At 37.2% G+C, this 26,329-nt stretch overlaps 1 protein-coding gene across 4 annotated transcripts in view; it reads right to left on the minus strand.

Annotated features, from left to right (window-relative positions):
- IRAG2 (inositol 1,4,5-triphosphate receptor associated 2) overlaps positions 1–26,329 on the minus strand; it is a 59,027-nt gene that overhangs the window by 24,192 nt on the left and 8,506 nt on the right. Inside the window, exons 2-12 of one of the 4 annotated variants that reach the window (XM_066354345.1) lie at positions 24,377–24,519; positions 23,289–23,385; positions 19,601–19,682; positions 9,435–9,481; positions 9,263–9,327; positions 9,001–9,108; positions 7,230–7,300; positions 4,901–4,958; positions 3,478–3,541; positions 3,360–3,387; positions 2,610–2,750 (exon numbers count right to left, since the gene is read on the minus strand). In XM_066354345.1, the coding sequence (XP_066210442.1) occupies positions 2,610–2,750; positions 3,360–3,387; positions 3,478–3,541; positions 4,901–4,958; positions 7,230–7,300; positions 9,001–9,108; positions 9,263–9,327; positions 9,435–9,481; positions 19,601–19,682; positions 23,289–23,311 (687 nt within the window). In that variant the 5' untranslated portion in view covers positions 23,312–23,385; positions 24,377–24,519. Of the gene's footprint in view, positions 1–2,609; positions 2,751–3,359; positions 3,388–3,477; positions 3,542–4,900; positions 4,959–7,229; positions 7,301–9,000; positions 9,109–9,262; positions 9,328–9,434; positions 9,482–19,600; positions 19,683–23,288; positions 23,386–24,376; positions 24,528–26,329 lie in introns of all 4 variants that reach the window. The other 3 variants (XM_066354344.1, XM_066354336.1, XM_066354353.1) reach the window with 3 other exon arrangements.

Consider the following 26,329-nt stretch of genomic DNA (forward strand, 5'->3'; position numbering starts at 1 on the left):
TCTCCCTTTCTCTCTAAAATCAATTTTAAAAAAGAAGTGAAACACAAAATTTTTTTTAAAAAAGGAAAACTCACATGGCCTGATTTAAAAATATATTACAAATCTACAGTAATTAAAAGAGTATGGTAATGGCATAAAGACAGACACATAAATCAGTGGAACAGAATCAAGTTCCCCAAAATAAATCTGCATATATAGCCAGATGATCTTTGATAGTGGTGTCAAGAGCTCACAATGGGGAATGGATTGTGTCTTTAAAAAATGATGTTTGTTCACATACAAAAGAGTGAAGTTGGACTCCTTTCTTACATTATATATTGAAATCAACTCTAATGAATTGAAGACCTAAATGTAAGGCCCAAAATTATATAACTCCAGGGAAAAAAACATAGAATAAAGCTTCATGACGTTGGATTTGGCAATGACTTTTTGGATGGGACACCAAAAGCAAAGGCAGCAAAAGCAAAAATAGACCAATAACACTACATCAAACTTGAAAACTTTTGTTTATCAAAGGACAGAATAAAAAAGCAATCAATGAAGTAGGAGAAAGTATTTGCAAATTACACATCTTATTAAAAATTTGACAAAGGACCTGAATAGACATTTTTTCCAAAGATAATAAAAAAATGACCAACAAGCACATGAAAAGGTGCTTAACAGTACTAATCAGCAGGAAAATGCAAATCAAAACCACAATGAAATACTACTTTACACCCATTAGGATGATATTATGAAAAAAATAATCAGAAAATAACATGGTCAGGATGTGAAGACACTGGAACCTTTGTACAGTTAGTAGGACTGTAAAATTATACAGTCACTATGCAAAACAAAATGATTGTTACTCAGAAAACTTAAAACTAGAACTCTATATGATTCAGCATTTCCATTTCTAGGCATATTTCTAGAAGAACTGAAAGCAGAGTTCTCAAAGAAATATTTGCACACCCATGTTCATAGCAGCAATGTTTACAATAGCCAAGAGGTAAAAGCAACTAAAATGCTCATCAGTATAAATAGATAAAGAAAATGTGGTTACACATAAATGGAGCATTTTACTTAGCCTTAAAAAGGAAGGAAATTCTGTCACATACTACAATGTGCATGAACTTTAAAGATATTATGCTAAGTGAAATAAGCCTGTTACAAAGACAAATGCTGTATGATGCTATTTATATGAGGTAACTAAATTAGTCAAATTCATAAAAATAGAGTGTAGAATGGTGGTTACTAGGGACTGAGAGAAGGGGGAAAGTAAAGTTATTTAATGCAGTGATTTTCAATTGGTGTGTGGCAAGAATTTTTAAAAGATGCAATACCTGACTATTTAGTCAGGGGCTCTGACCTCTTTTCTCTTAGACGGTCAAATAAAAAAATGACAACATCCAACACAATAGATGTCTGGAAGGAATTAATCATAATTATACTTATTTCATATGCCAGATGGGCAAAAACTATGTATTTTTGGTGTGCTTCAGGATTTTAGTAATTAATTTATGTGTGCCATGGGATGAAAATCACTGGTTTAATGGATATAGAGTTTCAGTACGCAAAATTAAAAGTTCCAGAAATCTGTTTCACAACAATTAAATATATATAATACTACTGAACCATATACTTAAAATTGTTACTATGGTAAATTTTATTTTATGTGTTTTTTACCATAATAAAAAATATAGAATATGATTTCTAAGTTTTTATTTTCCTTCCCCAAAATTAGCCCACTTAAGTTTCCACCCCATCTCTATATTTATGGTAACTTCACAAAATGGAAGAAGAGTTGTTATACTGCTTTGTACCTAATGGAGGCTTGTCCATGTCTGATAAGACCCATTTCTTTTTTCAGTTAATTAAATGGAAATAGACTCTTGACTCTGTTTTTTGAACCTTAAAATTGATATTATCTCCTATTGTTCAATTTTCTACTTACTTTTCTGCTTGATCTATTTGAAAATCTAAAGGGAAGGCAAAGGACTCATACAACTACTTTAAAAGGCATTTATTGTTTTATTGCTTATACGTTCCTATTAGTAAATCTTTTTTATTTTATCTTGTTCTTGAATTCTTATCTCCTGTGTAGTCACATCGGGATCAGTCACGCCTTGATACCTGATGTTAACTTAAGTCGTATAAGTAAATTTATATGTAATTTTGAAAACATTATTAACAGCCCTGGCTGGTTGGCTCAGTGGTAGAACATCTGCCCAGTGTGTGGAAGTCCCAGGTTCGATTCCTGGTCAGGGCACACAGGAGAAGTGCCCATTTGTTTCTCCACCCCTCCCCCTCTCCTTCCTCTCTGTCTCTCTCTTCCCCTCCCGCATCCAAGGCTCCATTGCAGCAAAGTTGGCCGGGGCACTGAGGATGGCTACATGGCCTCTGCTTCAGGTGCTAGAATGGCTCCGGTTGCAATAGAGCAACACCCCAGATGAGCAGAGCATCACCCCCTGGTAGGCTTGTGGGGTGGTCCCAGTTGGGTGCTTGTGGGTGTCTGTCTCTCTGCCTCCCCACTTCTCACTTCAGAAGTATACAAAAAAAGAAAAAGAAAGAAAGAACACATTATTAACAATATCTCCAAATGCAAACTTTTCAAATGCAGTGATTCTTACCTCTAGCAGCTTTAAACAGTTACCGATTTCTTTTTTCAAATTTTCTTCTGCCAAGTCACGGGTTCTTTCTTCAAGCTTCATTCTTTTCTCCAAGGTAAACCAGTCACACTTAAAACCCAAAGATAATCTGAGAAATTCAGCCTGTTGTCAAATTAACATGAAGGTGAGGAGAGAAAACTGAATGTAGTCAAGTATCTCAGTTTAATACTGAATTATACTGAGGTATTTTTTTCTCCTCTCAACAGCATAATGTTGACATGCGTAGACTTTACCTTCTTGTTGTTATTGCCAAGACAAACACACACAAAATAGACTACAGCTTGTGCAAAAGTATGAAACAACTATAAGCAAGTGAATCTGAAACAATCTTTTTTTTTTTAACTGAGAGGAAGGGAGACAGTACAACTGACTCCCGTATGCACCCTGATGGGGATCCACCCAGCAACCCCTGTCTGGGGCCAATACTCAAATCAATCAGGCTATTTTTAGTGCCTGAGGCTGTTGTGCTTGGATCAACCGAGCTATCCTCAGCACCTGAGGGCACACCAATCAAGCTATGGCTGTGGGAGAAAAAAAGGGAGAGAAGGGGGAGAAGGAAGGGGAGAGAAGCAGATGGTTGCTTCTCCTGTCTCCCCTGACCAGGAATAAAACTTGGGATGTCCATAGGCCAGGCTGATGGTCTATACACTGAGAAAACTGGCCAGGGCCCACTTTTTAATTTTAATTAAAGTAAAAAATATTTAAACTCACCTCTACCTCCTTCTCATTAGCAGAAGTGCTGTAGGATAAGACAAAGAACTTATTCAACCATAATTCAATAGAAAAGCAAAAAAAAAAAAAATGTTAGCATGTTATATGAAGAGCTTACTTGTCATTTTGTTTAAAGTTAACCGATTTCATAGTGGTTACAGGAAGAGAGGAAACATCAGTGTCTATTAAAAGACAATAAAATATTATTTGGTTAAAAAGGCTTAACAGCTAGAGGCATGTTCAACCAAATATTATGTCCTCTCTCCACTAAACAAAGGTATTTCATTGAAATATGTTTGAGATGATAGCCAGCTAATAATGCATTTGCTGAAATGTAAGATCATGTTATGCTATGCCATTGGGATTATAATGACCTTAAAATTATTAGCTCACACTTCAGTATATGAAAGTCTTTGAAACCTGAAGAGGTCTGAGTAAGGGGACAATCCAATTTTTCTTTTTGCATTTGAATGTTTAACTTGATCCTGTGGCTAAATGCATAACTTTATCTGGAACCATGGTCCTCCTTCATAGCAAGGTTTTAATAGCAGCAGCAGCAAAAGTACTAGTGATTGTATAACAGCTGTAATAATAATAGTATAATAATAATGATGATCTGGTAACAATACAGCAATGATACACATGGTCTTGATCATTTAATCACAGGTTTACCGTATGCCAATCCCACAACAAAGCTCTTTACATATACTAATGATACTCTAATGACAACTTTGCAAAGAGGAAAAGTAATACCTTTATCAAACCATCTACAAAATAAGAATGATATTAATTTTATGTAGTAGCAAAATTTTCTATAGTAGCTAAATCTGCCAGACATAGTTCTAACTGCTTTGTACGTAATTTATTCAGCCCTCATAGCAAAACTTCTGTGATGAATACTGTTATTCTCTACAGTTTATGGGCTAGGAAACTGAATCACAGTTTACCTATCACACATAGATATTTGGGAGAACTAAAAAAATTATGTACATAAAGAATTTAGCCAAATATTTAGCATATAGTATATTCTCAATAAATGGTAACTTTCTTTTACTCATCTTTTCCATTTTTCAGATGAGGAAACTGACACTCAAGTTAAATAATTTTCCAAAGTCGCAGCTAGTCAGAGACTGACCTAGTACAGAGTCTGTATGACTCCAAAGATTGAACTCTGCTCACTATTCCTCCTAAAAGGGTGAAATAGAGAGGGAAGCACTTGTTCTTTAAATACTGGCTCATTTAATTTTAGATGGAATAGTGAAAAATATTTCAAAATAGAGCTGAGAATTTACTACAAACATTGGCATGGTTCTTAGTTCACAATAGGACAGTAGTCCTCTGGGGCTTATAATAGTCAATGGCATCATAAATGTGGCTTTTTGAAAATGCTACAAATGGAACAAGAATCATTTCTATTGGCTAATTTTATCTAGAGATACAGAATTTGTAGATGCCGCATCTCTACTCAGAAAGATTTTACCCATAAAAATATCAGTAAGAAACAAAATTTCACATGGGCGTTGGGAGAGAACACGCCTTACCTCCTACAACACATTCTTTTCTATGTTCTTCTATTGTTTTTGGTCCCTCTTTGGCTTCCTAAAATCATAAGGAGATTTTATTGTTGTACATGGAGTGGATATCCTTTATAACCAGTTATTTCCCAACTTCCTGTCCTTTCCTAACCCAACCTGGTCAAAAACACTCTATAGTATTCAAAAAACTGGACCATGGGTGAAAGAAGAAAACAGGACTGCTTCGGGGGGGTTCCAATGCAGTTGCAGTATAAAGGACAGAAATGTACAAAAAACTGCACACCTGATCGTAGTTCCCACAAAGCAAACTAGGATTAATTGCCAGATAAATGGGATCTAGCTAAGTAAGTGCTCTGCAGAGGAAGGAGGGAGGCACCATGGCCTGAGCAGCACAGAAAGTCTCTGCAGACAAGGAACGAACACACTGAAGCTTGCTGGAGAGGTAGAATAGGATGGGTGAGGAGGTAAAGTGGGGGTGATCTAGGATTATCACATGCAATGGGTTGTTGGAGAAACTGTGGCAAAAATAGCTGCTAAGATTGTCTTATTAGGCTTTTATTCCATATGACTATATTTTGAGGTCACTGATCAATTGTCTTACAGATGTATCTCTACAACAAGAATCTCCATAAGAGGGTTGTACTGTACTGCACTGCCTGGGAAACTTAATGAAAAAGCTGTAGGTGTACTATCATTTTATGAGAATAATTATTCAACTGTCTTAGAAATTATTCATAAAAAATAAATCTAAGACAAATTTTTTGGGGTAGAGCCATTGATAACCATGTCATGTAAGTGTTAGAGACAATAGTAACTAAGACCAAAACATATAATGCATTTTCTCCCTCTCCTGTGCTTCATGGCCACACTTCTGAATGTGTTTCCAGTTCTTTGTCTACCATTTGTCAACAACGAACTACTCTACACCCCTATACAACACTCTAAGAAAACTGCTTTCTGCACTAATCAGTGAACTCCTTACTGCCAAATCCAATGGATAATTTTCAGTCTTTTTCTTATTGACCTCACTGAGGCATCTTAAACAATCTATTATCCCCTCTTCCCCCCCCTTTTTTGAGAGAGGGAGGAAGGGAGAGAAGTAGAAGGGAAATGAGGGAGAAGGAGCAGAGGGGGGGGGAGAGAGAGAGAGAGAGAGAGAGAGAGGCATCAATTCATTGTTCCACATAGTTGTGTACCCACTGATTGAATCTCTTACACACCCTGACCACGGCTCAAACCTGCTACCTTGGGGTTCAGCCAGCAACCCTACAGAACAAGAGGCAAGCTTGGTGCCTCTGGACTGTGCTGTATGCATAGTACCACCAGCCAGAGCTCTCCTCTTTCTTGAAGTTGTTTCTTCCCTTGGTTCTGCTCTCCTGATGTCTCTCTATCAGTACAATATCTCCTTCAAAGTCTTCTCTGCATTGCTTTCTCATATTAGAAAACGGAATTATCAAGAATTACTTAACCTCAGTATTCTCTTCTTGAGAGTCTAATCCTTGAGAAATCTCATCCACATACTTGTTTCTTTGCTGATAACTCATGCTCCTAAAAGTCCCATTGGTGAGTTTAAGAAAAGGGTATATAGCCATTTATAAAATCTCCTTACAGACTTTTGATGTCTCATAGCAACCCAAAACTTGAATTATCTCCACTGATCATATTTACCCCATGAATTCTAATCATCTTACTCCCTTCCTTCTCTCATGTTATTCTATTCATACCTCTTTTGTCACACCTCTCCTGGCTGCTCCCCAAGCATTTTTCTTTCATGTCACTAATCACACTCTAAATACAAAGTAACTGTATGTTATTTCCTTTAATTAGGATATATCTTAATTCAGGGTGGGGAGAAAGAGAGAGAGAGAGAAGTGGGAGAGGAGCAGGAAGCATCAACTCCCATATGTGCCTTGACCAGGTAAGCCCAGGGTTTCGAACCAGCGACCTCAGTGTTCCAGGTCGATGTTTCATCCACTGTGCCACCACAGGTCTAGGATATATCTTTATGATAGCTAACAATGTTTTATTTAACCTTATTTATTATTGCTTTCACTTATTTAAGAGTTGTCTACTAATTTATATTTAGCTTGTTTTCAGTAGACCTTTGATGAATGAATGAGTGAATTAATGACTCCACTGTATGCCCCTGGACAAGTCACAAGAATGCTTTGGTCTCAGCTTTATAAAATATTGGTATAATTACATACTTTTAACCTCATAATAGTTTGAAAGGATAAAATGAGATAGTGCTTTTAAGAATATTTGCAAACTTAAAGTGACAGTTCTCCATTGTAATACATCATTACTTTCATTGTTAATGTATATATTTTCTTACCAGATTCAACATAGTTTTATTCTCATTCACTGAGCCTTGGAGTGAAATATTCTCATGGGCTGGACTTGTATCTATGAGCAAAAGAAACATACTACACATTTAGGGAGTTGTATCAAGAAAAAAAGGAAAAAATAGTGAGGCTACCAATATGGGCACACACCTTCTCATGTGAGGTCTGACACACTACAAAACTTCAGATGTGTCCACTGATTCGGAATCAAGAGTAGAGACGCTAAGATTCCCAAGAAAGCTAGCCATAGAAGTTTCTTAGTAGAAATAAATGTCTATACAAATGACCTTCAAGTAGTGGGATTTTTAATATCGTTCTAAAGGCTACTGCTGCTGCCTTTTTTTTTTTATCAAACACATTGCTGGTATAATTATAGTAGCTTAGTAGCCTTTTTATAGCTTGACAGACTTTTTAAAAAAATTACATATGTAAGGCTAACAACAAAAGATATCCTTTCAAAACATGTATCTTTCTAAATAAAATGTCATCAAAATAAAAAGAAAAGACACACTTTTTGAGTATGCCATTCATTTCTTTTCATAATTTCCCTTTATTTTTATGGGTTGTATTTTATTGTAATATATTTGATAATGACTTTCCTCTTCATATGATCCATTGTTCTGAATTTAGCTCAGTGAAGGCAGCTATAGCTAGGTTTTGTTTCTCTTTTTTTTTAAAGAATAGTTCTTTAACTATTGTTATAAAATGTATTATATTTTTAAATATTTTATGGAAGTAAGAACAAAATATTAACCACATTCTTCAGAGATAAAAATTTTTCCTGTGGAAATTTTTTTTCATTTTTCTTTAAGTTTTAAGACAAATAATAGATAGATAAGGACCCAAAATTGAAAAATGTAAAATCCTTCATAGTGAAAATTCTTTGTCCCATCTATGGTATCAAGAAACCCACTTTCCCTTCCCATACACAATGTTATTTTGTTTAACCTTCCAGAGATATTTTTATGCATACATAAAAACGTTTTTTATATTTTTTCACAAACTCTCACATGCAATACATATTATGTACTTTTCTGTTTTTCTTAAGAAACAATAGTTCCTTGATATCCTTTTGGGAAAAAAGGTTCCTTATATATGTTTTATGGATGCATATAAGTATTGCATTACATGAATATGCCATAATATATTAATTAGTATTTTATTGATAGTTAACTTGTTTCCAATATTTAGTCATTACAGATAATAATACAGTAAGTAAATTTACAATATATCATATGGTATGTGTGTACTTAGATCTATAGAATTCTCCAAAATTGACTTGTTTTATCACAATATATGTACATTTAATATTTTGGTAGGTATTGGAAAATTCCCCTCCATAATAATTACAATCAGCAGTGTCTCACTGGGAATGGTTGAAAATGACTACTTTATTTTCAGAGTCAAGTGGCAAAAAGAATCTAACATGTCATCTAGGTAATTCTTTTGCTATATCCAGAATATTTCTATTCTGGAATTTTCTAAGCAGGTAATTCCATAGCTGAGCCACAGTCAAGACTCAGATGTGCCCAATTAATCTTTGCCACAAAGACATTTTTAAGACCCATTAAAATATATTGTAATTTCGGTTCTATATACAGCATTGAAAGAAAGATTGGTAACATTATCATATTTTTCTCCAGACTACATCTCCAAATTCTTTTATAAAATAATGCTACTGAAAATAGTTACTCTACTAGTATATAGGTCTACTTAGTGCTTTAGAATGGAAACTATACTTGAACCCTTTTAAGAACTTACCTTTGACTTTGATCATAGCAGAATCTGATCTTGCCTCCTCCTCTTTCTCACAGAGTGATTTACAATCAAGGTCACCAGAAGCTATATTCAAAGTTTCTGATCCAGTATCTACCAACAGGGAGAAACTAACAGCATGAGCACTATGCAAAAGTATTTGACTAGGTTCTTTCCATTTGCATATGTGTCAGCAGGTCAGAGAACATCAAGCTCATAGTCATAATACTAATACTCCATCTTTACATTTTTTTACAAGTCCACTCACCACTTGAAGTTATAGTACTCTCAGTGGATAAAGTGTGTCCAGAAGATGAAAGTGTGGAATATTTACTGCCAAAAGAGTGGAAGAAATATTGTGAGATATTAGGTACAAAGAAATCTCTTAAAATTAACTGAATATGCATACAAATTCACATATATAAAATAGACAGGCAAACCTGGACTCTGGCAGGCTCTCAGAATATAAGCATTCAATACCATTCTCCTTAAAGAAAAAAAAGAAAAAGGAGAAATAAGTTCAACAATTTGACATTTTTCATTCCAGAAGGGTGGTAGTAAGCAAACATTTTCATATAATTTTAAATGAACTCGTATTTACTTTGCTCTTTTGGAGAGGATATGGGATGGGATTGTATAGGGCAGAATGACATATGGACTTCCTCAAAGCTGTACTTGCAAAAAAAAATTCAATTTTAAGTATATTTACAAATCTACTATTTAAAGAAAACCTGATACATTTTTGGGCAAGACAAATTCTAAACTTACAGGGCAGATAAAGTTTATTTTACAAACTTAAGTTTTCTTTAAACAGAACATTCTATATGGGCATAAAACCTTTCTATTTATGGAAATATTACTCAAAACGTCTGACTGAGTGATTTTAAAATGGTTCTCAATTTTCTAGCTACAGAAATCATACATTTTAAACTTAATCTAATTCTCAAAAACCTAAAGGATTACATCGAAATCAGCACCTACTAGGTGCTCAAAAGAGCTTAACAGGTCCCAGCCCTCTAGGACAAGTGCCTGAAAATCTCCTGTGAACTTCTTAGTCTCTATCAGGAGTTCCTAATTTGAGGAAAACTTTGGGACATTAGGGTGGATTAGTTCACTTATACTATTTCAAAAACTAAAGTGGAAACATAGTTTTCTCTTTAATAATACGATTTTCTAATAAACATTATTATTTGATATATTTAGAAAAATACATTAAAATTTAATAAATTAAAACTGAAATTATTTGGGCATATCAAAAACCTGGAGATATATATTTAAGTGTTCCATAATCAAATATAAAACATTAACTACCACAACCAACAACAGTTTTCAGTGGCAGAATGCTGTGTATTACATGCAGTATCTATTTATTTATTTATTTTTAATTTTTATTGAGTTTATTGCAGTAACATTGGCTAATAAAATTATACAGGTTTCAGGTGTACAATTCTATAACATATCATCTGTATATTGTATTGTGTGTTCACCACCCCAAGTCAAGTCTCCTTCCATCAACCTTTATCCCTCTTTACCCTCTTCTATAACCCCCCCACACACACTTCCTTCTCTCATGCACAGGACTTAGAATTGACCCCCTAATTTTTGTGAACAGTATATCTTTGGTCAGGTTATATGTGACTGATATGTGACTGAAGCTCCTTGTGATGTCAGTTTAGGTTAATTCATCAAAGGTCCACTTTGGGCTAGGAATAGTGACAAAGGCTGGAGACAAACGAAAGCACAGTCCTCGTCCCAGGGGAGCTCATGGACCAGGCAGGAAAACAAATATATAAAACAAATACTTCATAAATTATACCCAGCATTTCACAGAGAAAAGTAATATGCACAGAACAGAATATAGTGGGGTGATATTTGAATTAAATTTTGAAGATAAATTGTACCTTATGCTCTATAGGTAGTTAAACAATGACGGGCCTATTCTTAAAATATTTTACTAAGTTGTATTAGTAATTATTATATTCTTATTTAACTATATTCCAATATATAAAAGAAGCAAAGCTATACAAATAAAAATAAATATTGTTCAGTTTCATTGATTATCATACTTCATAAAAGACAACAAAGATTAGTTCCTTAATAAAAAAATTCACTCTATAACGTATAAAACCATTACTGTGTGTGGTTTGATATAACACTTATTACTGTATTATATATAATAATTATTATATTGCACTAACAAAAAAGCTAATATTTCCAGAAAGAGACTTCTCATACCTATCAGGGTCATAGAAACATATATTTGAATTTAAGTGTGAAAGAGAATGTAGTTATTTCCTATTTAATTAAACTAGTTTTCAATCTGGGAGGGAAAGGGACCCACCATTTCTGTAAACTTGGTTCTAAGAAAAAACTCTAATTACTTAGTGTCAATATAATGAATACAGTAAAAATGCTTTGCCTCCATTACATTACACATGTCTCATTCATCACAAGGCTCTGTGTAAGTCTTCCCTTGTCTTCAACCTCATGTGAAACATTTTAGTGCGAGGCCTTTGATAAACCTAAGTTATATATTGATTAAACAAGTAATGATTCTGTGAGAAATGTCATATATACTGCTCACAAAAATTAGGGGATATTTTATCACTTCATAATCATCTGAAATGTCCCCTAGTTTCTGTGAGCAGTGTGTTTGGCGGTCATATATCACTGCCTCATTCTGGGATAGTTGCGAGGTAAGCAACTGGATATTGCTCCAATTCATTCATGGGTATAAACTCCACTGGACAGAAAACAACAGTATAGACAACATATCTCAAATCCAGATTTTAACAAATTTGGCTTGACAACACTTCTTCCCTTCTTACAAGAATAACCAGACAAAAGAAGATTCTTTTTTTTCAAATTGGGGGTTAGCATTGATGAAAGCTGGAGATACAGCCCCTCAGGGTGTCTGTGCATGTACAGTGGTAGTGGGGGATAACTTAGCAAAAACTTGTCCCAATTGTGCTCTTTTCTTCCAGCTTCAAAAGTCACCCCAGCTTAAACCAGCACCCTAGACCTATAGGAGAATCCAACCTACATGCAACAACTATGAGACCCAAACAGATTATGAAAAAGATAATCTACTGCATATATTTTAAAACCAAGGTTAAATAGATTGACTAAAAGCAAGAAAAAGAAAGTTCAGATGAGAGACTTACTTATATAGAAGACTGGCTCAAGTCAATGAGTCTAACACATGCTGATAGCCCAGAGCAGGAAGAATGTTCTTCCTGTCCAAGCCATTCAAATACCAAGCTGCATAACATTTATATGGAAATCCGTGGTTCAGCCCATTTGCCTTTGACAGTAAGAGTCTGAAAGAGGGTGGGGTAGCCAAGGTACTCCGGCAGCAACATGAGACAGATTCTCCCAAGGGCTGGGTCAGCAAGTGCAGGTCACACTCACGCACGCACACAGCAATACTATTTCAATATTTAGATAGAAAAACATGAAGAACAATAAGAAATAACTTTTAAAATATTAGTAAGGGCAATGAATGGACCTAGATAATTCCCCCCAGGTTATTTTATTTTTACTCTTCTAGATAAAATATTACTTTATCTATAAATTTTATGATCAGAAAGCCTTCCACTAATAAACATTCATGTTACCAATTTTTACTATTAGATCTACTTTAAACAACTGATGCTACTCAAATACATTAATATGATTTTCTGAGAAAAACAAAAAAAAATTAACAATAGGCATCTACATAGACTTATTTCATTCTAACTTCAAAATAATACCCTTGACTTGATTCAGTGTTAGTTTTAATTTTCTAAAAACAAAGAAAGAATGTCAAATTGAATGTCAAAGGTTCCAACTGCTGTGACCTAAACAAAGCTAAGTGGTCTCACAGGTTTTTTATTTCCCCTTTCTAACTAAAGGGACACCACAGCTTCAGATATACAGGACACACCACCAATTCATGGTCATTTACAATGCAGTTATCAATCAACTTCTACGTGTCCCAATTTTGCAACTGGCAGTGTTGTTTCCTCTCCAAGGTTATTAACGCTGCAACCATGCACAGCTCGAGAGAACGGAACAGGATTGACAATAGCCAGAAAATCCTCTGACATATTTTAAAATCGATTCTGCCCATTGCCTCACAAATCACTTCCTACTAGTGACAGTGGATCTTAGACGCAAACATGTAACGTGAAGGGGATCTCAAAGGAACGGCAACACACTTAACAGTTGGTGTATGTAATTTTATTTTTTAAGCCAAAGGGGAAAAAAATCATCTTTATATCCCCTGACCTTTGGCAAGATATCCTCTGAGCTTCATACTGATGATAATTCTGATTCTGGGTGATACTAACAGCTAGTTTCTGGATGCTTTCGAGGAACCGTGCAGTTTATATATGTTAGTATATCTTGGTGGGGTCAGGTCTGAGAATGGAGTAGGTAGAGGGGAGAATCTGTTTAGTTCTCATAGAAATTTAATGAAACTTAGTTCTTGGAGTGTTTGGGCCAGCTTTGCAAAGGTTTAGAAATCCTATGGTTGCTATTCAAACTCAACTGTAGAATTGTGAAGAGGGAAAAAAAGACAGTATATAAGGAGAGACAACTGGGCCCAAGAGAGAAGTTGCCAATCTTGAGGAAGAACTGAGGAAGTGGGCACTACACTCAGCTGGGTCTGCTACCAAGGGAGCAGCATACTTGATTCAGTGGGAGACTGTGCTCTGACCACTGTGCCTCCCAACCGTGCTTGATTGTCGACATACCTTCAAAAGTAGAGGATAATTTTAACAACTGCATCACAAGGAATCTACCCAACCACCACCACAGTAGGACTCTGCTCTGAAAGTGCTGAGACCAGAAAGAGAGCTGTCTCTCACTGACCAGGGAGAGATCACCAAAGGCCCCAACACAGAGTTCCGAGGGGGTGAGCTGTGGAGCAGTCTGGACCTATGGGCAGTGTGAAAACGAAAAAACAAATGCAGCCTAACCAGGAGGTGGTGCCATGAATATAGCATTGGACTGGGACATGGAGGACCCAGATTCAAAACCCCAAGGTCACTGGCTTGAGCAACAGCTCATCTGGTTTGAGCGAGGGCTTAACACTTGAGCGCAGGGTCGCTGGCTTGAGCCTGGGATCATAGACATGACCCCATGGTGGTTGCTGGCTTGAGCCCAAAGTCACTGGCTTGAGCAAGGGGTCACTCACTTTGCTGTAGCCCCCAGTCAAGGCACCTATGAGAAAGCAATCAATGAACAACTAAGGAGACTAAAGAGCCACAACGAAGAATTGATGCTTCTCATCTCTCTCCCTTCCTACCTGTTTGTCCCTATCTGTCCCTCTCTCTGTCTTTCTCTCTGTCTCTGTCACACAAAAAAAAAAGGAAAAAGAAAAGAAGAAACAAATGCAGAGATACGAGTGGTGACACCAACTGCCTTCCCTCTCAATCTCTCAGGAGAAGAAGTGACCTTCCCTGGAAGTGTCTTCACTTAGTTGGTGAGGCCTGAAGAACACAGAAATGTATTGGTGTACACCTCTAGGGATTCTGGGAAATGTTGGGAATGAACCCAATGAAACAGAAAAGACTTCAGCAGGGGGTGAAACAGCATTGTGATTTGTCTTTCCTCTAAATATGACCTACTTGGTGTGTTTCCATGGACTGGTTAGCCCAGAACTTAGTCCTTGCAGATACGTAAATATAATATATGTATCAGTGTACATGTCTATTTGAATCCTCAAAAGAACCCTGCAAAGTAATATCTCTGTTTCACAGTGGATACAACCAAACTGAGAGAGGGTAAGCCACCTGTTCAAGTTCACACAGCTTAAATCCAGACCTACTTGATTCCAAAGCTTTTGCTAAGTGGCTAAAAATTTTAAGTCCTTACTGGGAAAAATTTTGAATAAATACAAAAGTTGACAGAATACAACAATTAATTTTGTATTCTGATTCAACAATATTCGACCTACACCATTTCTTTTTTCACCTAGACTATTACTCGTTAAACATACCCCTACATTGTTTTGAAGCAAATTTGAGCTATCACAGACTTTTCTTCCATAAATATTTCAGTCTGAATCTCTAAAAGAGAAGGACGGAAAGTAATATATTTTCTTCTTTCCTCTTTACACTAAAATATTCCAAAGAAATAAATTTCATTGAGTCAGTAGAGTAGCTCTATGCTCCCCAAGAATGTCCCAAACTAGGCCCCAAATTAGGGGTGTTCTTTTTGAGATATCATTCTCACTAGACTCCTTTGTTCATCAAAAAATCCTCTATGATGACTGACGTTCATTTTTATTATATTTCACACTCTGCTTTCCAGTAAGAGGTTGAAATATAGCTTCCTCTATGATGACGGGAGGATGAAAACTAAACCTCACATCTCAGAAACACCAGTTCAAAGAAAGGTGTAAGAAAGCAATAGTGCAAGGCTATCAATTCAACAAGGTCATTGAGTATTCACTCTCAATGTCTTAGCTAGACTCTGCAGAGAGTACCAAAATAAGTAAGTCAATGGTATTCAACAAATATTAATGAGGAGGCTACTGTTCACCAAATTCACATAGGGAGCTAGATACACAGTGGTCAATGGCCAAACAAAGGCGCTCTCCACCAAGCTGGCAACCTACTATAGGAATACATATAAGAGAACAAAGAATTATAATGCAACCAGAATATAGGTGACAATGAGGGGGAACAAAGAGTTACTGGAGTCTAAAAGAACTTATATTTTCCTGCATGGGATAGTTAAGAAATGAGAAAACTGAGGCCTGAAAGACATGACTTTCCCATAGTTACACGGAAAGAGAACCAGGGAAACACCTGATCTCTTGACTTCTAATGCGTTATGATTTCCACCTCAAGAAGGACTCGAGGTGCTTGGCTGCAAACATTTTTTGCTATTCTAAGAAAGGTTTTGTGGAATCATTGGTTTTTGAAATGGCCCTTGCCAGTCAACCAGAATCTGGGAAGTGGAGATGTGTACAGTGTTTCTGCGTAAGCAGCACAAACAGTTTGTGTGATATATTTTGACAATATAAACTACCTGGTGTACCTGACATGCAGGAACAAATACAAGGCAGTAGCAAGGAAAGGATGGAAAGTTAGGCTGCGACCAGATTAGAAAGGGGCCTGGACCAGGTTGAGTTGTTTGTTGTGAAGGCTCTCAAGAGTAACAAAAATTCTATAGTTTGGAGCCAAAAAGTTAAGAAAACACTATGATTTATAGGTCACTGGGATGAACACAGATTATGTTTTATATCTCATATTTCATTCTAATTCTTTGGATTTATTATTTATGAGAATGCTTAGAAAAGCAGTCTCTAAGGAAAGCTTTCTCTTTGTTTATGAGCTGGGCAAGGGGGCACAAAGGGGTGAGAAGTGGGGATTTACTCAAGGGACAGGCATGAGGAAGTGAAGTGTGCAGTGAACAGGCTGCATAGACTCTTCAGTGGATCAGAAGCCTGGAGAAAGAATAGTAAGAACTGGTGGTAACAGACACAAAGTGCAGCCGACAGACTAGTTCCTGGGGACTGTAGAAGAAATGGCACAGAAGACAACATGAAAACCTTCAGGGAAACTATTCATCTCCCCAGGACCATTTGACACAGAGTTTCTATTGTGATCTCTGTTAGCTTCTATTTATTTTATTTATATTTTTTATTTATTTGTATTTTTCTCAAGTTAGAAGCAGGGAGGCAGTCAGACAGACTCCTGCGTGTGCCTGACCGGGATCCACCTGGCACACCCACCAGGGGGCAATGCTCTGTTCATCTGGGGCATTGCTCTGTCGTGGCTAGAGCCATTCTAGCACCTGAGGCAGAGGCCATGGAGCCATCCTCAGTGCCCGGGACAACTTTGCTCCAATGGAGCCTTGGCTGCAGGAGGGGAAGAGAGAGACAGAGAGGAAGGAGAGGGGGAAGGGTGGAGAAGCAGATGGCGCTTCTCCTGTGTGCCCTGATTGGGAATCCAACCCAGGACTTCCACATGCAGGCCAATGCTCTACCACGAAGCCAACCGGCCAGGGCCATGTTAGCTTCTATTTCTTAATGGGTGTCAATATCGTAGACTAAACAACTCAGTCTGACATTCTAATGACTGTGGATAAGGTGGTCTTTTAGATACATAAGCCAGGCCATTTCTTAGCTAAAAAACTACTTTCAAAGTAAGTAAGGGCAATTATTATGACTGAACTGTCTAAATTCGGTGTTCCAAGAGGGACAGTGAGAAAGGCTTATCTTTTGAAGCTAGACAAACCTGATTTTGAATTCCATGTTTTCTTACTTACTAGTTGAGTAATCTCGGGTAAATTATTTAACCTCTCTGAACTTCCCCATGACATCTGTAAAAGCAAAGAATACCTACCATCAATGTCGGGGAGAGGATTAATAACAAGGCACGTGGAAAAGCTTTCTTATGAGGTACCTGGTATACAACTGATGGTTGTTTCTTCCTCCTTCTTAGGGAAACCAGTACCAGAAAAAGGGAAATTACTAATAACCAAACATCCTGTAAGCTTCCAAGTTCAACTTCCTTTATTAAAACTTCAAAAGAAATGCTAAGTAATAGCAAAATAGATTCATTTCCTTCTCTTAGCTACTCAATAGAATGGACATCAAGAAACAGAAAAATGTCAGATATATAAACTTAAAATGAAGAATGAGAACAACTTGTATAACTCAGTAGTATAAAAGAAAAACAATCCCTTTTTTAAATTGAGCAAGAGATCTGGGTAGACATATCACTAAAGAAGACAGACAAATGGCCAAAAAGTACATAAAAAGATTTCAATGTCACTTGTCATTATAGAAATGCATATCAAAACCACAATGAGATACCACTTCACACCCACTAGAATAGTTATAATCAAGAAAGACAGAGAAGTGTTGACATGGATATAGAGAGAATTAGAATCCTCATACATTACTGGTGGGAATGTAAAATAATGTAGCCACTTTGGAACTCTGTTTTGCAGTTCTTCAAAATGCTAAACAGAAAGTTACCATATGACACAGCAATTCCACTCCTAGATATAGTACCCAAAAGGACCAAAAACGTATTTTACACAAAAACTTATACACTAATGGTTATGGTTGCATTATTCACAATAGCCAAAAAGCAGAAACAACCCTAATGCTCATTAGCTGATGACTGAGTAAACAAAGAGTGGCATATCCATACACTGAAATATTACTCAATTAAAGAAAAAGAATAGGAGAAATATTAGTACCATATGATTTCACTTATATATGAAATCTAATGAACAAAATGAACTAACAAGCAAAATAGAGACAGACTCATAAAGAAAGAGCAGGCTGACAGCTGTTGGAGGTGGGTGCTAGGTGAGCGGGGTGGAAGAATTGAACAAAAAAAGGATGAGAAAGGGAAAACTCATGGACACGGACAACAGGGTAGTGACTGCTGGAGGAGAGGTGGAGAAGGGTAAAAGGGGGATAAATGGTGACGCACAAAGACTTGACTTGGGGAGGTGAACACATAATACAATGTACAGAGACGTATTGTAGAATTGGGCACCTGAAACCTGTATAATTATGTTATCCAGTGTCACACAAATACATTCAACTGACAAAAAAAGAAAGTACTCTTAACATACATGAAACTTGAAGACATTATGTCAAGTGAAAGAAGCCAGACATAATGGGCTACATATTGTATTACCCCATTTATATGAGAGATCCAGAATAGACAAAGCTATAGAGACAGAAAGCAGATGTGGGGTTGGGGGAAGGAATAAGCATAAGTTGTTAATGGGCATAAAGTTTCTTTTTGGGGTGAATAAATGTTTTAAAATTGATTGGGGTGATGGTTGCACAACTGTGAATATATTTTAAAACATTTAATTGAATAATTTAAATTGATGAATTGTTTGGTAAAGGAGAAGGAAGAATGATGGTTGTCAGGTTCTGAAATAGAACTGTCTGCTCCATTTGATTGAGAAGTTCATGGAGCTCGGGCTCAGACTGTAGACCAAGGAAGGTCTGCATCTTCATCACCTGGGGAGTTGGCCTAAGTGACCTCAGTTCTTCAGTGTTATTCTCTTCTTGGATGGATAAGTACCATTTAGCACTTCACTGCATCAAAGCACTCTCTGGGCATTGCCCTACTTAAAGACTTTTACAAAGGACCAGCACCTCAAAGATCTAGCCTTAAGCACAATTCTTAGACAGTAAATTGATGAGACCTGAGACTTCTTATAATCATTCGTGAATTTAAATCCCAGAGCAACCTGCCTCTCAAACAGAAAGTTTAGCATGCATCATCAAAATCTTCTTTTGGTTATATATGCTTGAGTTCATACTACAGAGGGGGTAAAAAACCCCAAGTGACTATTAATTTCTTGTTATCAAAGGTTGGCATTTCTTTGTGGAGAGGATTTTGTGTAAGACTTATATTTGCTAAAGACTAACCATAATACAGTTGACCCTTAAACAATGTGGGGGTTAGGGTCACCAGCCACTGTACAGATGAAAATACTCATATAACTTCAGTCACCAGTATTTACATATATATATTTATATATATATATTCATATATGTATATATTAATATCTATAGAAGAGGGCCAAGATATGGTAGTCTTAAAATGAAGTTAAAATATAGTCTAATACTTACTTCCATACTTAGATCATCATTCATCCTGATGCAATAGGAAAGATCTGTTCCTGGGTAGGGACCAACTGTAGGGCTTGGGAACCTGGCAACAGAAAGTAAAATTCTTTATTACAGGTTAGAAAACTGTAAATTTCAGCAGATACCAAACCATAACATAGTTCCCCTCCCCCACCCCCATTTCACCAAATTTCTAATTAAGTTCTATGGATCCATGGATTAAGTAAGGCATAATGAAAGAGAGCTCTAATCACCATTAGAGAGAGGTTACAAACCACAGAGAATCTAACCAAAATGAAAATGAAAGATTTGCAATTCAAAAGATTACTTCCTCACCCTTGATACAGAATGAAAATTTCACTGGGGAGGAGAGTGCTCATCAACTCCACTGACATTTCTGAACATTTCTTAGGAAACATCAGTCTGTTTACTAAGGAAGGTAAGTCAGTGCAGATGAGTTTCAGGAGGGTGGGTGTGAGAATGGGGATAGGTACCCCAAGTTCTTAAGGTACCTTACAAACCCTTAGTGTATACAAACAGACAATCAGAACCTATCTGAATATGTTAACATATATATTCAGTATGTGGAAAACTATAGCAGTATATAGTAAATTTCTAAAAACTGGGAAACATTTTAGGTAGCCTAATTTGTTTCTTACATTTCCAAATGGACAGTATAAAATTCAAAAGAGGAAAAAAAGCCACTTCAAGAAAACCATAGAGACATTTTTGTTTTAAAATTGTCAATGTTCAGAAAGTTAGAGCCTGCCCAGGCAGTGGTGCAGTGGATAGAGCGTCCGACTGGGATGCAGAGAACCCAGGTTCGAGACCCCAAGGTCGCCAGCTTGAGCGCAGGCTCATCTGGTTTGAGCAAAAAGCTCATCAGCTTGGACCCAAGGTCGCCGGCTTGAGTAAGGGGTTACTCGGTCTGCTGAAGGCCCATGGTCAAAGCACATATGAGAAAGCAATCAATGAACAACTAAGGTGTCGCAACGAAAAACTGATGATTGATGCTTCTCATCTCTCTCTCCATTCCTGTCTATCCCTATCTATCCCTCTCTCTCTTTCTGCTTCTGTTTAAAAAAAAAAAAGAAAGAAGATTTATACAATAAAAGTTCCACAATAAAGATGTTATGAACTCAGGATATAAAAATCTAATTAAAAGGTTAGGCAATAGGAACAGGCGACTCATGAAGAGGAGGGTAGGTATATTTTGCTCTTTTAACTTGTGTGTTCTAGTCACATCCAAAGCACCATTGTCTATTTTTCCATATTTGGGCTTTCATATGAAGTGTGGATTTGGTTAGCTATACATAAGAAAGATGTCAATGACAGTCTTGGAATCAGTGTAAGACTGTCCAGATGCAAGGCATCTATAGAATAGAAATGAATAAAATCAAAAATTTATTTTTGGTTTAAACTAACATACATATTTTCTTTCTCTCTTGAGAGACCGAGCCATTTCTGAAAAAGCAGAAGTCAATTTAATTCTATTAACATTTTAATATAACTCTCCCCTCCCTTGATGTCTAGTTATGTGGGGCAGGAATGCTGAGGGGTAATTTTGTTTTGTTTTGTTTTTTTAAGCAGGAAGGAAGAGAGCGGGTTGGGAGAGAAAACCTTTGTCTACTAAGCAATTAGAGAAGTCAACGATCTGAAGCTAGAAGGCAAAATCCAGCCAGCTGTCTGGCTTTCTAAATAAAGTTTTATTGAAACACAGTCACACCCATTTGTTCAGAATTGTCCATGGCTGCTTGCATACTACAACAGCAAAGTTGAGTAGTTGCTGCAAAAGCTATATGGCCTGAAAACTCTAAAATATTTACTGTCTGGCCCTTTACAGAAACAGTTTGCCAACCCTGAAAGAGAAAAACAGGCATTGTGATGGGAACCTGCCAGAGTAACAAACCATTTTTATTTTTGTTGTTTATTTGTTTGTTTGTTTTAAAGACTATAGGAAGCAGAGGGAAAAACCTAGGCTTTGAAGTAAATCACAGATTTTTAGTTCAAATTCTGTCTCTGTCACATACCAGTTGTGTGATTCTGGATAAATAATTAAACCACTCTGAGCTTCAGTTTACTTACATATAAAGTAACACATGAGCTTAGTCTAACTCAGTGATTTTCAACCTTTTTTTTTTCATGGCACAAACACACACTAATTACTAAGTTCAGTGCCCCCAACTAAATACAACCATTTTCATCTTATGGCACAAATAAATTAGTTACTAAGGAAGAAGAGGTCAGGGCCCCTTTTTGTTTAGTAATTAGTTTATGAGTGCGTGAGAAACAAAGGTTGAAAATCACTGGTAACTATTCTCTCAATGTTCCTAATCTTTAAAATGGGAATTAAATTAGCATCTACCTCATAGAGATGAGGCAAAGATTACATGAATTAATAAATACAGTAAGAGCAGAGAACTGTGCCTGGCCCGTAGCAGTGCCATTGTAGTCATTTTTGAGTTGCTGTTATCACCGAGTTAGTGTGAGGGTAATCATCTCTATAAAGCACCAACCTATTGTTTGACACAAAACAGCCATTCCATTGGTAGTGGCACTAATTTTTCATTCTGTAGGTGAAATGATGCACAAATCACTATTCCTTTTCCTTCCCTCTTAAATTTATTTTGATAATCATTCCATTTCTTTTGTCATTTCTGAACCAGCCATTAACTTTAATTTTTATTTTTTTATTTTTTTATTTTTTTTATTTTTCTGAAGCTGGAAATGGGGAGAGACAGTCAGACAGACTCCCACATGCACCCAACCGGGATCCACCCAGCACGCCCACCATGGGCGAGGCTCTGCCCACCAGGGGGCGATGCTCTGCCCCTCTGGGGCGTCGCTCTGCTGCGGCCAGAGCCACTCTAGTGCCTGGGGCAGAGGCCAAAGAGCCACCCCAGCACCCGGGCCATCTTTGCTCTAATGGAGCCTCTCTGCAGGAGGGGAAGAGAGAGACAGGAAGGAGAGGGATAGGGGTGGAGAAGCAGATGGGCACTTCTCCTGTGTGCCCTGGCCGGGAATCGAACCCGGGACTTCTGCATGCCAGGCCGACGCTCTACTACTGAGCCAACTGGCCAGGGCCATTAACTTTTATTTTTAAGCACATTTGAGTTGTGATGAGATGAAAGACATCACTACTCTGAGCATTACCTAAGATAAAGCTCATTTTCTTTAGCCTTGCCTTAAATAATAGTCCACAATTTGACCTACAACCTGCTTTACACTTAGATTCTATTGTATCTCAACCCAACCCCTCTTTTTCCAAGATTATTGGTCCAGCTTTGATTCTTCTTCAAACACTTAGGGCTTCTGCATTCTTCTGGGTTTGGTTAATTCTTCCTCTCATTCATTCTCCACAATTGGATTAGTTTTCCCATGAGTTTTACTTTTCCAAATGCAATGACCTTTTGAGAACTGAGTCAACTGTTATTTCTTTTATGGAGCCTTCTCTGAGCTCTGGTCTTATCTCACCAACAATCTGTGAGCTATTTTAGGACTTATTCTCTATCATACATAATATGGTGCCTTGCATAGAGTAGGTGCTCACACATAAGTCGATTGATAGAATGAGGGGATAAATATCCAACCACTCTTCCTATACAAATATAATTGTGATTAATTTTCTTTTGAAAGAACCCTACCCCAGCTCTGTGTGATAAGTTTTAAAAGAAGGGCTATCCAGACTTACCCAGCAGAGGAGTGTACGAGCATGTATGTTTGAAGGTCAGGGGTACTGGATGTATTCTTGCTTCTTGATCACTACGTTGTTTATGGCAACACTAGTTCTGAAAAGAAAGTCAAGTAGTATTAACTATTTAAAGAGGTATAAAACATTTTATAAACTATTCTCTTCATCTCCAAAGTTAGAAGGAATATCACTGATCTCAAATAACCTTGCAAGAGAGGTCAGGAAGAAAATAAATGATGCCAAGTAACAAAGTTTTTATGCATTTTTTTTTTTTTTGTATTTTTCAGAAGCTGGAAACGGGGAGAGACAGTCAGACAGACTCCCACATGCGCCCTACCGGGATCCACCCGGCACGCCCACCAGGGGGCAATGCTCTGCCCACCAGGGGGCGATGCTCTGCCCCTCCGGGGCGTCGCTCTGTTGCAACCAGAGCCATTCTAGCGCCTGGGGCAGAGGCCAAGGAGCCATCCCCAGCACCCGGGCCATCTTTGCTCCAATGGAGCCTCGCTGCAGGAGGGGAAGAGAGAGACAGAGAGGAAGGAGAGGGGGAGGGGTGGAGAAGCAGATGGGCGCTTCTCCTGTGTGCCCTGGCCGGGAATCGAACCCGGGACTTCTGCATGCCAGGCCGATGCTCTACCACTGAGCCAACCGGCCAGGGCCAGTTTTTATGCTTTTGATCAAAAGACATACTCTATGAGTAAAGTATAATTCTTATTAAAAATCACAGTTCAATTTAACAGAATGATAACATCATCAATTCCCAGTAACTGACACTTCCATGTGAACAAAGGCTTTGAGGAAAGAAGTATGGGTGAGGGGCAAGCTTAGTTATATAATTCTTCACAATATTGCAGTACAATACTGCTGTCAAAAATTTTTAAATATTATCATTTATTAGGGTCTACCAGGATTGTGTTCCTGTGCATGAAAAAGTAAATAGGTATTCTTTTACTTCATCTGATAATCTCTCAAAGAAAAGCAGTAAAAAGTTCTAAAGCTACTAATACATACTGGACCTAACTTTCTATTTTGGCATAGCAGTTGATTCACAATGGCACTTAAATTGTTTCAAGAAGCTTAAAACTTACCAGTTGTTCTTGAGGACGTTGAATTGTATCTGTGCAGGACAAGGAGTCATAATGAGAAAATTCCTCATCTAAACAGCTCTGTCATGAGAAAATTGTGCAGGATATTCAAAGACAGAATGATGGAAGAGTCAAAGACACAAAACCTGTTAGACTTAAGAGAGAAATGATGCTACCTGAGGAGGGTAAAAATGACCAGTCCTTTATCTTGTGCTCAATTTTAAAGAAGCAAGTAATTGTTAACCCCTCATTGCCATTTTCCCCATGACTAAAGTAATAAAATCCAAAGGTCAGAACAGAAAAGTGAATAGCCACTGAAATCTTTAGGCCAGGCCAAAGAAGCTTGTGGGAGGCATAAGTAAAAAATGGTATCTGTGAAAATTTTACAGCAATAAAATTATGGCCTTAGCACAAGAGGTAGCTATATATCTATCATAGTTACATTATAATAGAAAATTTTACTACTGTTCTTAGAATGATATGGTAGTTTTTCCAGTTCAGTTTATTGCAGGGGGCTTTTTAGGTACTCTGCCTAGCTTAGTCTCCTACATGAATAAATTTTTCTTCCTGCTTAACCAGATGTGCCTACATTATGCCCTGGAAAAATATGTATGCAAATATCATCCTTCTTTCTTCCTTCCTTCAGTGCCATCTTGGCTGTCCCTCATGTTTTTTCATTTATGAACAAAAAGAAGAAGTTTACCAAGTGTCGTAAGAATAAAAAATACATTAAATTCTATCATGGATATCTTGAGATATCCAGACAGGAGTTGAAAGGTTAATTCAAATAGGAGAATAAAGAGGCAGTAACCCTCAAAGCCCTTTCAAGAGTCTCAGAAAGGAGGTGCATGAGACTGAAAGCTAGCCTTTTGTGAATAGATTAAGTAAATTCTGCAAAGCTTCCCTTTGAAAGATATAATGTCTCCAACAAGCCATTTATGAATATGAGTTCCGCCCTTTTGTTTTGCTAACCATTTTCAGTGCATAAGAAAAAAAGTCCACCAGAGCATTTTCTTCTAAGTTGGTTATTTCATTTTATGATTAAAATTATTATCTTTATTATATGTGGCTTAAGTGTCTGTTTGTCGCCGATAACTTATTGGTTGCTTGCATAACTGTACTAGCCAATGGGGTGAAGTTGCCACGGCTGAATGCAAATTGAGCGGGTCAGGGGGAAGGTGAACATTTGTTTGCATTGGCAATCATCTGTTTTACATAAAAACTACGTCTTAACGTAATTTCTTTTAAGAATGCCTCCTAGAAAATACAGCACTAAAGAGGAGAGAAAAGGAGCTAAAGCTGCACAAAAACGGCTTTCTCGACAAAAAGAAACCACTGAGCAGAGAAAGACAAGGCTTGCTTCAGTCGCAGAGCAAATGCGTCTTTCTCGGCAAAACGAGACTGATGAGCATAGAGAAACAAGGCTTGCCTCAGATGCAAGACAAAAAAGCCTGTCTCGACAAAATGAGTCCCTTGAACAAAGGCAGGAGAGAAATGCAAAAAAAATGACTGAGTAATGCTGACCGAAACGCAAAAAGGATTAAAACAGTTTCAAACGGAGAAACTTTAATTTTTGAGCATTCCTCTGGTGACATGAATATTAAATGTGAACACTGTCAGTCCTTAAACTTCAAGTTAGAAACTAATCGATTTGACCGTGGCAAGAAAGGATTTCTCAATGTTGCAAGTACGGAAACATTGTAGTTCCACTAATTGAGAATTATCCACCACTCTTGAATAAATTATTGACTAATCAGCATCCAAATAGCAAGCAGTACATGGATAGCATTAGATCCATTAATAGTTCGTTTGCTTTTGCGTCCATGGGAAATAAACCAATTGACTTGCCTGGACCAAGACTTTATTGCTTTTGATTTCATGGTCAAGTTTACCATCAAACTGGAACTTTGCAGCCTTCTGACGGGAAAAGAAAGTTTGCTCAATTATATATACTTG

This window comes from Saccopteryx leptura, chromosome 1, assembly GCF_036850995.1.
Source record: "Saccopteryx leptura isolate mSacLep1 chromosome 1, mSacLep1_pri_phased_curated, whole genome shotgun sequence".
NCBI lineage: Eukaryota > Metazoa > Chordata > Mammalia > Chiroptera > Emballonuridae > Saccopteryx > Saccopteryx leptura.